The sequence below is a fragment of the Astatotilapia calliptera genome, chromosome 3 (assembly GCF_964374335.1).
Source record: "Astatotilapia calliptera chromosome 3, fAstCal68.1, whole genome shotgun sequence".
In the NCBI taxonomy this organism is placed as follows: domain Eukaryota; kingdom Metazoa; phylum Chordata; class Actinopteri; order Cichliformes; family Cichlidae; genus Astatotilapia; species Astatotilapia calliptera.
In genome coordinates this window covers 64,977,644-64,992,765 of record NC_137424.1, presented here as the reverse complement: position 1 = coordinate 64,992,765, position 15,122 = coordinate 64,977,644, and the positions used below count along the sequence as shown (strand labels likewise).

General features: G+C 39.6%; 1 protein-coding gene across 2 annotated transcripts; it reads right to left on the bottom strand.

The window, feature by feature from the left end:
- Positions 1–3,909: 3,909 nt before the first annotated feature.
- On the bottom strand, positions 3,910–8,305 carry LOC113019483 (dickkopf-related protein 2-like). Of its 2 annotated transcripts, none has more exons than XM_080293917.1 (5): positions 8,090–8,305; positions 7,751–7,920; positions 6,006–6,162; positions 5,776–5,928; positions 3,910–5,694 (listed from the first exon to the last, which is right to left on the bottom strand). In XM_080293917.1, the coding sequence occupies exons 2-5, from the start codon at positions 7,916–7,918 to the stop codon at positions 5,360–5,362; spliced, it is 813 nt and encodes a 270-aa protein (XP_080150043.1). In that variant the 5' UTR covers positions 7,919–7,920; positions 8,090–8,305; the 3' UTR covers positions 3,910–5,359. The 2 variants fall into 2 exon arrangements, with proteins under 2 accessions (XP_080150043.1, XP_026019023.1); XM_026163238.2 differs by having other exon boundaries at positions 5,776–5,898; positions 8,090–8,302.
- Positions 8,306–15,122: the final 6,817 nt, after the last annotated feature.

The window sequence follows — 15,122 nt, the reverse complement described above, 5'->3', positions numbered from 1 at the left end:
TTGTGATTAAATCTTCTGTCAGCTTGCATCAACTAAAACCAACAGGCAAACAGAATTCATGACTTGTAAATAATGAAGCAGGTTTTAAGGGAAAACTGTCCCACAGAGCAATCATCTACTCTCAGTTTTTCCTGAAAAAGTCAAATGAAAAGACATTTTATGACAGACTGCAGCTCATTGATAATACATCGCTCATTCATCACTGATTTACAATTTGTTCACGGTAATTGGAATTACAGTGAACCTCCGTATAGTTACTGTAATGTAGATTTAAAGTATTTAACTATTTAACTTAGCTTACTATAACATTGTAAAATGGTACTTACACTGTAAACACTTGCAAATTACAGTATAATGCTGCAATTCGTTACATGTATTATTTTTATGTCTTTAGACTGAAAAGTACTCACGGTGTGTTGCCATCAGTGTTGGGTAAGTTACTTTAAATTAGTAACTTAGTTACATTACTAGTTACTTCTATCAAAAGTAACTCAGTTACTTCAAGTTACTCGTTACTTTCAGAGTAACTAGTTACTAGGGAAAGTAACTTTGGTTTTACTCAGAATTCTCTTGTTAATGTGTTGCTTCCGTAACTGGATACCCAGCAAGACTGTCAGTCTTCTAGCTTGCTTACTTGCCACAGGTGCACTGTGCCACCTACCAATAGAAAGGAAAAGATAATGTGCATATTTCCACGAGAGAAATCCCACGCCTGATTCTATCCTAGCCTGCTTTTTACATCCAACACAAAAACTGCAGTCGTGGTGCTTTCGATTGTACTCAGAACTCGGAAATTCTGCCTTCTGAATAGGAAGATGTTGGTAACACCAGACTGCAGATGAGCTGCATACAGGGCTGGACTGGGACAAAAAAATCGTCCCGGGCATTTTGACTAGAGACCGGCCCACCATTATAGGAAAAATCATAAAGCCTTTGAATGAAAATAAACACTGTTGTGACAGTGATGTGCACTGTTTTGATGGTATATATGCATCAATCTATCAATTGTTTGTTGCAAGACTCAGATAATTATTTTTTTAAAAGCTAGACATTTGAAATGAGAATAAGAAAGTATTTCCTTCTGCCCCCCTTTCCCTTTTAATGCCCTACATGGACCCCTGGCAACACTTTGCTAGACCCGCCCCTGCACAGTTACCAGCTGTCAGCTACCTAAAAAAGGATCCTGGTGTTATTTGTCTCTCAGAAACAGTTCACAACTTCCCTTCAACTCATTCATGTTAACTAAAAGGTAAACCTGTTTCTCCATCACAGCTCTGATGATTCAGTAAGGACATCTCCTGGTTTCATCTTCATGTTTCCCTCTCACCAGATAACCAAACTGATATCATGACCAGCAGCTTTACAGCTGTGGCTCCAGCAAACATCAGCTGATACTAGAAATTAATATTAAATAAATTCTAACAACAGCTGATCAAGCTTAAACATGCTGCTGTTGTTTAGCGCGACATCCGCTGGTTTCCTCTTTCTGGCGCAAAGTGGGCGATAAACAAACAAGAGAGAAAAGCCGATCAGCTGATCATTGATCAGTTTCATGATTGAAGTAGAAACGGGAGAGGGAGGGGGAGAGAATGAGAGAAGAAGAGGCAGCTGTGCAGCAAAGACACAGAATAACTGCAGCTTTGTGTCTTTTTCATTGTAGCTGAAGTCCGGGACAAACTGTTCCTTTTCACCTCAATAAGAAACCCGTAATATTTTCTCTGAATACCAGACGATTCCGTTTTTTAGGGAACGGTTGGCAACTCTAATAATTAACCTTATGAACAAAATAAAGTTCAACATCAGTAACATAGCACCACCCAGCTGTATAGAAACTCCGTCATGCTAGCTAGCACGCAGTACGGAAAAGTCAGCACAACGAAAATAAACTCCTCCTAAACTTGGTTTATATCTGACACAGATGGACTGCAGGTCATAACTTCTTACCTGAAGTTCAGTTCACCTGACACTCGGACCAGCGGCCGCTTCGGGTCTCTCCTCTTGCCTCCCTTTTCCTTCATCCACCTGCTGGCCTCCACCACTTGCTAATGTTATTGAATCTGTGGAAGCTCCGCGATAGCCACCACACGAAGTAACGAATAATGAGCCCATCTAAATCCCAGTAACGAGTAACGCGTTCCTGGTTTTGGCATAACTAGTTACCGTGCTCTTTACCACAATAATAACGTAGTTACTGTAACGCGTTACTTAATAACGCGTTAGTCCCAACACTGGTTGCCATAAAACCAAAACTAACACAAAATTAATTTTAAAAACTGACTCAAAACATTAAATTTATGGTGTTACTGCCATGCCAATTTAAACATATTGGAGAAAATGCAGACATGGTAACAGTGAGCCCTTACACCAGCGGTGTGAAACATTAGACTTGGGGGCCAGTAGTGGCCTGGCAAACACTCCAATCTAGCCTGTTGGACGACTTTGGAAAATGTGAAGGAGGACATAAATTTTTAACTTTTAATTGTATTTTTTTTTCTTTTAACAGATTTACAACTTTTCTTACCAATAAAGACCTGCCCCATAGCCGCAGCCTCATATGACACCAAAATGATGGTTTTGTAATTGTAAACACTTTCACTTTCTTTCATTTACTACAGCTGCATTTCATTGTCATGTAGAAAAACCGAGACATATTGTTGCAATTACGCTTCTTTTTCTTACATTAAGTTAATTCGTTGATTAATTGTGTAGTTACATTTCAATACAGTAGAAGAAAGGGGATTTTTACCGGTTTGGTCCAAACATATACATATAGTAGACTAGATGTTGTCTTATATCCTGCTTTATTTCACTTTGACCATGCGGATAATAATGCAAAGTTTAAACCTTAATACAATTTTAAAAAGTAAGTTATAATAACAAAGAAATCACCCGCTGGTAATGTTAGTATGAAGGGGCAGATTAGGATTAGATCTAGGCCAAAACCATAAATGCTTAGTTTATTTTAACATGGATTCTTTGGGATGGACTCTCTGTTGGAGTCAGCCTCAAGTGGTGATTGGAGGAACTAAGCTAAGAGCTAAGAATCAGGTTATCATGAGAGCAACAAGGAAAACTTAGGAAGGAAACGAGGAACGTGACGCTCATGCAGATAAATCACCCACGCAGAATATATGTGAACAGGGAAGCTGGGAAACACAGCTGGAGGGGTATGGAAAACACTGTGTGTGTTTGTTATCTTTATGACAACCATACACAGAGCGAGAACAGCTATGCCCAGCAGCTACCAGCCACAATGAAACCAACACATGTTCTTTTCTGTTGTCCTGTCCAGACCTTCAAAAGATCACAATCAATTGGAAGGAAGGTTTTAGGAAACAAACAAACAAACAAATCCTTACATGGTCATACCCACATGCCATCAGATTGTAGTTTTATTCTTGTAGACCTTTAAAACGGTTTTTATCAGATCAGACCTCACTTAACCTCTTTCTTTACAAACCTTTGGAGATGATTCCTTTCCCACTTTAGCTTGTGTTATCAGTGCCCATCAGCTAAGTGGAAAAACATTAAATAAGCATGTGGTCTGAGCAGATGCAGGGCTCTCTGTAACAGATATTAAAGCATGAGAAGGATGTGATTTAACCACTAGTTTTATGTACTCAAGTTCAATCTTACTGCATTGTATTGTTCAAGTGACCAGAGAGCCTAGGGATCCTTCTTACTGGTCTCCTTTCTACTTAAAAACTTTAATTTTTCTCAGTTCAGAACAGAACTCCTAATGATAGATTTTCTGTCTAAAGTATGCTAAACGCTACTTTTAACCAAAATTGCAGCATTAGCTCTATACAAAGCCACAACAGTTTAACACATCTTAGATTAACACACAAAACAAATATACTTAAGCCCATTTTGTTGTTTAGATACACAAAAAACAAATAAGAACAACAATCACAGTCACAACTTACATTTATTATGATCTAGGCTACCACTTGCTACAAGCTAACTGCTAGTAAACAATAACAAATCCAATAGAAATGGGCATCTTACAAGTATCCCAACAATAATGAAACAGAAAAAATAACTGATTATGATTGGAAATGACAACTTAAATCTTGTGGGTTGTTATCAGACATTACACTTTCCAAACATGGCATACTTTCAGCCATATAGCTTAAAAGGTAAATCTTAAGGAGTTCAACTATGTTCAACTTAGATTGACAAATAGTTTTATGTTACATTACAATTTCCTTTATAATTGCTGGTATAAAATCAGCAGAGTGCTACAACCAATTAAATCTGATACATATTTACACCAACATTAACTCAAAAATATACAGACACCACTTACAGGAAAGTAATTCCTCTCGACAGCCTCAGACCTGAAACTTGAGGATGTTTTTAAATGTGTTTGTGTAAAAAACTGTTTGAATTATTTTATTGAATTATTTTGTCTTTTTTTTTTGGAATTTTTGGTTCCTTACTTTATCATTACTATAAATTTTCCTAAAGAAAATATTAAATTTGGAGGTTCTTGGTATAATTTCGTGCTCCAGCATCAAGCACATTATTTTTTTTTTTTTAGATGCCTCTGATTTGACAAAAGAAGAGAAGGTTAACATATCTGAGGCACTGTTTTGGAACATTATTTTATTGTAACATTATATAACTACAAATGTATTTTTTCAGAAAATTTAGCGCTTGGGTCTCTGAGGTCCAATGGGTTAGAGTAATATTTGCACCTCTTGAGTGCTTCAGTTGAAAATCATCACCTAGTTTAACACCTGTAAAAGCTTATTTTCTTTTTTCTTTACAGGTTGAAATTGTGGAGAAGTGTTTGAAGATTGAGTTCAGTATTCCTTCTTAGTTTTAATTCAACGTTTTAGCTAATACAGGTTTGTTTGATAACTATTTTTCCTCTTTAGTAACGAAGTAATGATGTTATCTTTGTTTTGGGAATATGAAAACAAAACCTTTTCATTTCAGGTTTCTTCAAAATCTCAGCACATGAATACATGTGCTGGAGGCAGTTGCAGCAGATATGCATTAGGGATCAAACACCGGTTCTTTTCGTGGTGGTGCAAATGGGGTCAAACTGGATTTCAAAGTGGTTTCTGCTTGTCTAGACACAAATGAGGAAACAAGATCTGCACCACAAAGAGTTTCACTTCCTGCTGAGTTTGCCTGTCAGTGCAGCCTGGCAGGAAGCTAATTAGCATTAGCATGTAGAAACACTGTAAGATGTAGTGGGGGAGGGGCCACGGGTATTGTCATGCATTTAACAAGTTATGTTATTCACCCCTCCCTTCATTCCACAGGTCTTCATTTTCTGTCTCTCAGGTAAGTCATTGGCAAAAGCAGCAACTCACTAGTCCTTAGTCATTCTTTCGGTTTGTCCACTTCATTTAGATCGGTGACACACATGAAGCCTTGCCTTGGCTGGTGATGCAGAGCCTGAAGACAGTCCTGAGGAGTAGCGAGATGAGGTTGCCGAGAAGTTGAACCGTGACACTGCAGCTAGTTGGGTACCGGGTTCTCGCAGTGTCCGGCAGATGAGTCCGTCCCCACAGGGACAGCGCTGGAACAGCTCCAGACCGTGGTTCCCCTTGCGTCGGTGTCGCGTGCAAACCTGTCCTTCACGTAGCACGGGCTTGCAGATGCGAGTCCAAAAGTGACGGGCGCAGCACAGACCGTCCAAGCAGTCGGATGAGCGCAAGCAAGGATTCCCGACCTGACCTGAAACAAACACACAAACCCTTAGAGAAACATGAAGGAGGCAGGGGGAAACATACTGCGGGTTTATAACACTAATCTCACTTCTGCCAGGGGATCCTTTGGCTTCCTGCCTCCCGCCTTTCTTTTTGGTGAGCGGGCTTAGCGCTCCATCAGTGTTTGGAATCCTCTCAGACACAAAGCCGTCCACATCAGGAACACAAATATCTGCCGCAGGAAGAACATAGAGATAATACACTTGATAAAATTTTAATTATGAATAGTTTATTGTCATTAATGTTAAACTGAAGTTTTCTGTAGAGGAGCATCTAAACTGTTGCTGCAGCGGTTGGTGGGGCAACACATTGTGTCCCTGAGGCAGGGCCTCTTCCTTCTGCGGCAGGTCTTGCAGTGGGAGTGGGCAGGACGTCTTGAGGAGGTGTGACAGTAGTTCCCCTCTCTGCACTCCAGGTCACTCATGCACTGGTAGACCTGCAGACAGACACACAAACATTATTACAGAGTAACAAATGAACCTGGTTTTCATTTTGTAATTTAAGGTGATCTTTTCGTACTGGTGAAAAAATAGCATGAAATAACAAACGGAGGGCTTAAACTACTCTGACTTGCAGTGCCCTGAGCCACTTTATGTGAGATTTATACTTCTGGACTAAATCTACGCCATAGGTAAGTCTTAACTGCAGACCTCTCTGAAAAAGTAACTACATGTAACATAAACACAGTCTTCAAATATTGTGATTGGCCTGAAATCCGAATATGCATTTCTGGCTAGTTTTCCTCTGATTGTCAATGGATCATAAATGTCATCGACTCATTATAGGCTTGCATAGGCGACATCATAGGCTCAACGCAGAATTATCAGCGTTTAATTTTGTAGCACTCTTCTAAAGTACACCTCAACATTATAACTTAAAACTGTACATTGGGGCAAAACAGTCCAGTTGATAAACCAAAGAAACCTTTTATTATCCTTCCCGATGATGTTGAAAGCCAAAGAAATTTTAAAACATCATCATAGTTTTTTTTTTATCATGAAAGCTTACAGCATCATAACAGCTGAGAAGTGCACCTGAAACAGTATCCTGCTGATAAAAAAGGCCAATGAACTTTTTGAAACAATGTGATGTTCTTGATGATAATGTTTAGAAACATGTAAATATTATAAGTGACTGGTAACCCAGATGGTACCTTTAATTTGAAAGTGAATACAGACTTGTAATATTCCCACCAATCAAATGTTTGAAACAACAAAAAAAGACCAAAACTCCTGTCAAACTGAAGCAATGTAACCAATAATGTTCAGTCAATAAAGCTTTTGAAACATTGCAACAACACTGCAAATAAACATTTCTCTCTCTCTCTCTCTCTGTATATATATATGTGTGTGTGTGTGTGTGTGTGTGTGTGTGTGTGTGTGTGTGTGTGTGTGTGTGTGTGTGTGTGTGTGTGTTTTATTTAACAATGAAAAGGACCCGAGTCCAAAAGTGCTTTGTCAGCAGCACATAACTTTACAGGGAGTAGGAAAGAGTCAACTAAACTAACGTTTTCGATACAACTAAAGATTAAAGGCCAATAAAATTTTAATGAGCTTTGTAACATTGTAATAGTTTGGTCAATAAAATTTACATATTAAAATACATCGTAACAAACAAAAATCCCCTGTCCATTTAGTTTAGAAACATTGTAGCTAAAAGTTTAGCTAAAGTTGTTAATTAACTTTAATTAGTAGTAAATTAGTTAAAAGTCATATTTATTATGTAAATAGTGAGATCTGTGGACTCGGTTAAAAAGCAGCTAAAAAGTCATCTGTTTAAATGTGCTTTTGTAACCAATGCTGTTTTGGCTTTTAAATTGATTAGCCCTTTGTTTTATCCAACTAGAAAGTTCCTATAAAAATACATTTTTCACTCATTTCTTACTTGCCATTACATTTGCATGAAGTGGGACTTTAAATTGTGTGAGAGGCAAATGTTTGATTTGATTGACTTCAAAGCACAGACTTGTTGAGACTTCTGTGAACCCCCTCAGACTGAAACACGCATCGTGGTAACAGACTCACCGTCAGGTCCACTCTCGGCTCCCACGCGCTCCTGTTTATCGGCAGCGCGTCACTGTCCCCGAGGATCTCCGTACTGACGGAATTCTGTCCGACGCGCGCCTGCCCGCAGCGAGAACACGCCAAAAGCGCGATCCCGAAACTGACCAGCAGCACCAACCAGCGGCTCATGACTGCAATCAAGATTTCATTAGACACTGTGAATAAAATCACTTCATGTACTGACATACCATTATCATCATCCTTTCTTAAACATACAGACTTTAATATCTCCACAAGAATAAACAAGAGACAGTAGCGGTCTAAATGTTTTCCATTTAAACCAGCAAAAAAATCACTCACTTGTCAGCTGTAGACTTTCTAATGGATGGAAGAAAATCGTCACAGTCCCGTGCAGTTTGCTGCTGCAGGTTTAAATTTCCCGTTGCTTCCTTTTTTTTTAAAATTAAACCAACTCCCAGGAGCGCACGAAAATAAGAATAAGAAGACGAGCCTTCGCTTCAGTCCTGTCCTTCAGTGCAGGACAGGTGAGAGGAGCCCGGACCCTGATCCACTTTATACAAATCCGATCCTCCCACATCCTTGGTCACGCGGAGCCCTAACCCGCCCCTGCAACGCTTACATCGATACCCCCACCCTGGCACCTGCATCCACGGCTGCAGGTGACAGGGTGACAGCGGAGGCACTGTTTAGCTGTAAAGCTCCATATGGTGAGTTTGCTGTTTTTGCCATTCAAAAGTCCCATTGAAAAACAGAAGTTTTACTGGGAAACCTGAAACATGGGGTATAAAAAAGTGGAAAAGTACACACACACACACACACACACACACACACACACACACACACACACACACACACACACACACACACACACACACATATGAAATGAAATGAAATGCATATTGAAAACAATATGCAAATTTAAATATAATAAAAAATTAAAATAAATACAAAAAAATGCTGTCCTTCTAAAATGTGTTTTCAGCAGATGTTTTAATCAAACTACATATCCATTCAATATGATTGATGGGGCTATGGATTAGGTTATCCTTCTGACTCACTTGTATGTGAAATTCCTTGAAGTGGTAGTGGTGAGGATCTCAGTAATCTGAGCTCTCATTTTGATATATCACTGAAATGGCAGGAAAGACCGACCGCTTGCACTCTTGTGTCTCCACATCAGTGGTTCTTTTAATAAAAAGCTCATTAAACCTAAATCTGGTGATAAAGTGACCAAAGGGCTTATCTTCAGGAGTAATTAACAGTGTGTAGGAATAAAAATATTTCAGCCTGAAGTGGAATTGTGACAACAGCTTGTACATTGAGGCGATCGTGGCTCAAGAGTTGGCAGTTCATCTTGTAATTGAAAGGCTGCCGGTTCGAGCTTGGGCAAGACACTTCACCTACCGCCTACTGGTGTTGGCCAGAGGGGCCGATGGTGCGATATGGCAGCCTCGCTTCTGTCAGTCTGCCCCAGGGCAGCTGTGGCTACAACTGTAGCCTCCACCAGTGTGTGAATGAATAGGGGTATTGTAAAGTATATAGTAAGTAAACTATATAAACGCAATCCATTATTATCTCCTACACACACAAACCTTTTACTTATCTCTCCATCTCCATGACCTTTCTCAGACACATTTAACCTTTCCACACCTACAAGAGGAACAACACATGAGTGCGTGCGTTTTTATTGTGTTGATAAGATTGGATGCTGTAATCGTCAGATTAACACACCTACAGGATCAGCATTACACTCACACATCCCCTTACTGAAATGTCAGTTAGTCTACAGTAAATTAACCGAACCACATTAATAAGATGCTGTTAGCACACACACTTATGTCTTAAAGTGAAGCTGTATGCGAGATATCACTAGTCTAACAGACCTCATGGGAAACATTAAAAAAACACATTATACATACGAAGGGACGGGGGAGCTGGAGGTTCACTAACAGCAGGAGGGTCAGGTCTTGCATTTCTTATATTGATAAGATGTATAGAAGTATATGAAAAATTCAACACGTTCTCACTCCAAAAGCATAACATGCTACACTATGTGACAAATCGTCAGTATGTTACGCTTTCGGCCACCCAACACGTTCCTATGTTACACGTGCGGAAACAGGAATAAACATGAGAAGACTGAATCTACACGTGTACATTCATCTTACTTTCTCACCATGAATCGCTTTGGAAACACTTTCTAACACGATGTTGTGGTTAAGGTTAGGGATAAGGTTATCGTTAAGGCTAGGTTTGGGGCTGGAATACATGGCTGGAACATGTCTTAGCGTCGGGAGCATCATACTATTGGAGTTCATCCCCAATCTGGAACATATCATAGGGATGCAGAAGGTTACCTTTCGCGTTCCCATGGGCCGCCTCGGGACATGACAAATCGTCGGTATGTTATGCGTCAGGAATGAGAAAACACTTCAGGTTAGTCTAGCCCCTTTTCCCTTCATGGAACAAGGTCTATCTACACCTGCCCACCAGCTCGGTCTGTGTTTTATTTACTACCTGTCTTGATCCCACTTCTGTCACTTTGATGTCTGGAACAAGGTCTTGACTGGATGGAAAGTGTTTCATGGTTGTCCCTGCTTTCTCTTTCTTCATGGGTTCCCAGTGAGGGAGTCTCTAGTGTTTTTGGCTTTGTTAGGGAGTACCAAAGTCATCCCACCTTCATCTCAGACTATTTTCTTCCATTGTGCTACCTGCTGTGTTGCTGAGGTTTTGGGGTGGAAGGGTTTGGCTCAGGCACTGCCATGTTCAGTTTGTCCATGGCAGGTTTTGTAGGTCTCCATGTCAGAAGTGTTGATGCAGTTTGGTGTGTCGGCAGATGTTTTCCTCATCTGGGCCTGATAATCACATCTGTATCTGGTTAAATGTGCTTATCTATCACACTGCCAATGTACGTGAAGGACTCTGCTTGTTCTAGAGGTTCACCCTCCAGGTTCTTGGCCTGTTGATGTTAATTCCCTGGAATGTAAGATAATCAGCAAAGTCAAAGTGTCCACTGGATCCCAGTCCTCCTTCTAGTGAAAGTCTTCATGATCCAGGCAATAACCGGCAGGAGTAAAACAGTGACCACCTTCCTGGTGAGTTTATGGTATCACTCACAAGTTTTCCTGAGTAAAACATGATGTTCATTCAGTCCCAGTAGAGCCAACATAACAGGTTAAACAGGAAATCCATATATCATAAATCCAATGCAGTTATAGTTAAAAATACAGTTCAAAATCCACAATCTGTGCCCCCCTACACATTTCCAGTGGGCCAGTTTAGAGTCTTGCTGGTCGATCCTGGTCTCTGGGCCTTATGCTTGACTCCACTGCTTCAGAGGAGCAGCCAGATTTAGAAGCATGAGGAAGTGGCATTGGAGTGACAAACGGTTAAAGTCCAATTAATTGAGTTCTTAATAAAACAGTTTAGTTACTCTTTGGAGATAATAACTATACACTAAGCACTATTAGGCTACTTCAGCTCAGAAACCAAAAGTAGGTAAATGAATGAAAAAAGACTCAGAGGAGTTGATTGTTATAAAGAAGTAAAAGTTTCAGAGAAACAAAAGACATACTAGTTTTTCTTGTGAAGTTGTTGTAGGTGTAAGGTAGACCCCCATCAGCTATTGTAGGGTCTACCTTACAATATAAAGCGCCTTGAGGCGACTGTTGTTGTGATTTGGCGCTATATAAATAAAATTGAATTGAAGTCATCAAGTGAGCATTCATGCAACATATACACAAACACAGAAGAGGAGGCAGGTTTAGCGTGAGGAGGAAAAGAAAGAGTCAAACTTCTCTGTTTGTCTCTGAAAAAGTTAAACTGACCACACAGGAACAGTGAGAGGAGGACTCCTCGGTTTGATTCAAAGCTTTATTCAGAAATGAATTTCATGCTTTTACAAATGAGCTGTGGGTAGAAGGAGAATCAGGTCAGAATGTTTTCCACTCTTGTTCTCTCTCTGATGTAGCACACAGCAGGAAGTAGTAGCTTCAGACACGTTGTTACTACAGGAAATATTCTGTGTGGTTGAGGCGACGGAGCTGGACACTATGAAAGAGGGAGCTGGGAGGTTAAGCAGCAGCTCAATTGTGATGTACTGTGTACTTCTACCAGATGACTCTCAACAAGAAAACTGTGTTTTATTTGTTGCCTTTGTTAGGTCATAAAGACAAATCTCTTTACATATTTGTATGAAAAAAATTATATCCCCAGTAATATGTTCTGTTGCATTGCTGCGCTGCTGCTGCTGCGCTGCTGCTGCTCACTGTTGTAAGTTAAAGCAACAGAACAATGACTCCACCCTTAGGATGACATCTGTAACTGCAACAAACAGACACGAGGGCCAAGATTAAACATGGTACTGGTTTTATTTACAGTGAGTGAATCATCATGTGTCTGTGATATCTGAGATCCTGCCTGGTTGAGCCCTGATGTTTTCTCTATATCTTTTGCTTTCACATAGACTTCTACACTTAACACTTACACACACTTAACAACAAAAACCAAACATTTCAACAAGAATCTGTAAGCATCTGGGAACTGAGGAGACCAGCTGCTGCAATAAATGTTATTAACCTTTGCCCAGTTAACCTAGTTATTTACAAAATGTTGCTTCAGGCGATTCTCCTTAGTAGTTTTGAACATTTTGCTGCCTCTCTCCTGACTTTTTTGTGTTGCTGCCATCAAATTCAAAATTAGCTAATATTTTTCTTTTAAACCTCTAATATGTTTTTAATGTTCTTTTGTAAATGAAATATGGATTTAATAATCATATTATTTTATAACTCTATCGTATAAACTCCTATAGAGGTTTGATAATTTGTATGTTTTTATTTGAATTGTACACAAAATTCCACCTGTTTTGGCACTGGGGTTGTATTGAAGTCCCATTTATCTATCAACATTACAATGCACTGTAGGTTAGATATATAAACAGAAAATATCAGAAAATTATGAAGGACAAAAGACAAACAACAGCCTCCCATCAGAGGACCAGTACCAGTACCAGCCCTGGCCATTTCACCAGCACTCTTAGAAATTTGAGCCCAGCATGTCTAATCTGTCCAAGATATCCTACAATAGTCACCTTGCAGGTGCCTGTGCTCGATGGAGAGTAACTGCACAGCCAGCAGCAACTTGTCTATACTCTGGTTTCCCATCAGGCTCATGTCAAAGACCAGAGGTTTATCCACATTTTGCAACTAACCATAAAGAGCTGCTGGCTTCTAAGTTTTCTAAATCCATTCTTTTGACACAGAGACTTCAATTACATCAACATGCAGGACAGATTTCAAGCAGGGTTAAGCTTGCTTCCAGAGAAAGTGGCCAGCTGCAATGCCAGTAATTTAAAATATGGTGTAAACACCTGATGAGAGAAGCTTTTGGGATAGAACCCTGTTTAAGTTGCAGGGAAAAAGCTTGCCTTACCTTTGGTTTAAATTTATCGCATTTTATCTTAAAAAATTGACATCATGCTATTGTTTAGATGTTTGCCTAACAAGTGAAATATTTACAGTCCAATTCTATGATGAGAAGATACAAATACTTTCGGAGTTGTAACAGCGCATCAAGCGTAAAACCTCTACCAAACCAAGGATGGTGCTTCCCACTGTACAAACTGCTTGTGAATAAGAGAACAGTCAAAAAATCCTTTAATGGGCAAGCAGTGCTCGCCTTGCTGGCCCTGATAGAGTTGATTTGGGTCAATATATCACTTATATAAATAAACAGTGGATTTAGACCAACACTAGCCCTGGTATCTAGCTCTTTTCAGCAGTTTCAGCAGCAAAAACTAAGAAAAACAATGGAATAGAATAACACAAAAATAACATAATATATACAATAGAATAAAATACTATGTTGTCAGAAAAAAATACACTTAGTGTTATTGCACATGTGTGGATGTCTGTGTTTGGTCAGCTGTGAAGTCTTTGTTGTGGAGTCTGACAGCAGAGTGTGCGAAATCTCTCCGTCCCACATGGTGGGTGCTGCAGGCTGCCATTGAAGGAGCTGCTCAGTGCTGTCAGAGTTTCCTGCATGGGGTGGGGGATGTTTTCCAACAGAGATGAAAGCTTAGCCACCATTCTCCTCTGCACAGACATCTACCCAGACATAAAACATTACATTTTATTTTAAGCTCTTTGACAAGAGCAACAATTACAAGTCCACGGAACTCTTGCAGGTATTTGATGGTTCAGTTGCACACTATTTGTCCTTGTTTAACCAGTGATGTAAAATGATAATTTACCAGGTTTATTACTATGGCTATTTCACAGTTTTTTGTACTTATTTTACTTCTTTATGTCTGTCTGCAGCCTTTGTGTTTTTTGTAGAAACTTTACTTCACTTTTTGGTTGTTATAATGTTATTGTGTTGGTTCCGTCATTTTTATGTCTCCCCAGTTGTTTTTGAATGTTTCTATTGTTCTGTGCCTTTTGTTCCTTCATTTTAAAGGCTTGTTGGTCTAGACCATGCCTATTCAACTACGAAGTTAGTTGGGCCAGACTTTCAAACCGAGGAATTTATCTGGGCCAGATATTTTTTTTGAAGCCAGTAAGCAGCAGATCATGATCAATTTCAAACCCACACAACTGTACTGAAAAACAAGTTTTTTTTTATTCCTTTTCCCCTGTAAATATGGTGACCTCTCACAAATGCACACCAAAAGGTCCATTTAAAAAAAAGGGAGCTGTAACTAAACAATTTTTTGCACATTTGAAATAATAATAATAATAACAAAAAACATTTTGATAATTCCTTTTCAAATTAAAATAAATATTTCGCTGACCACTCACTTTTCCTGCCATGGATGGAGCCCCATCCGTCACAAGTATACAGACACGCTTCATATCCAGACCATTTTCCTCAAAAAGAGCTTAAATCTTCTCAAACATCATTTCGCCAGCTGTGTGTCCCTCTAACGGTAGTAAGCCGAGCAATTTCCCATCCAAAAAACGGACATATACGCACAACTGTGCATTATCAGTTCTGTCTGTGATCTCCTGCTATAGACATTACATCAGTTTTCTTCAGGTCATCTAACAGCATTTCAAACTCGTCTGACGCCAGAACTTCAACTCTACGAATATTTGAACTGTCCTACAGGGGTACGTTTTTAATAGCAGATGTCACACTCACTTTTCACCGCATCCACCACGGCCAGCATGCAGTATTTCACTGTTTCAGAATCTGTGAAAGGCTTTTTCTTCTTCGCCAAGAAGCAAACACGAAGGGAAGATGCTGCAGCTCTCTCTTGGGCTGTACAGGACCCTCACCATGGTACAACTCCGGTTGTAAGATTATTAAACTCGGTAAAATGAATAAGTATTTGTCAGTCCAGGCAGGGTTAAACCGACAGTTTTCATTGTCA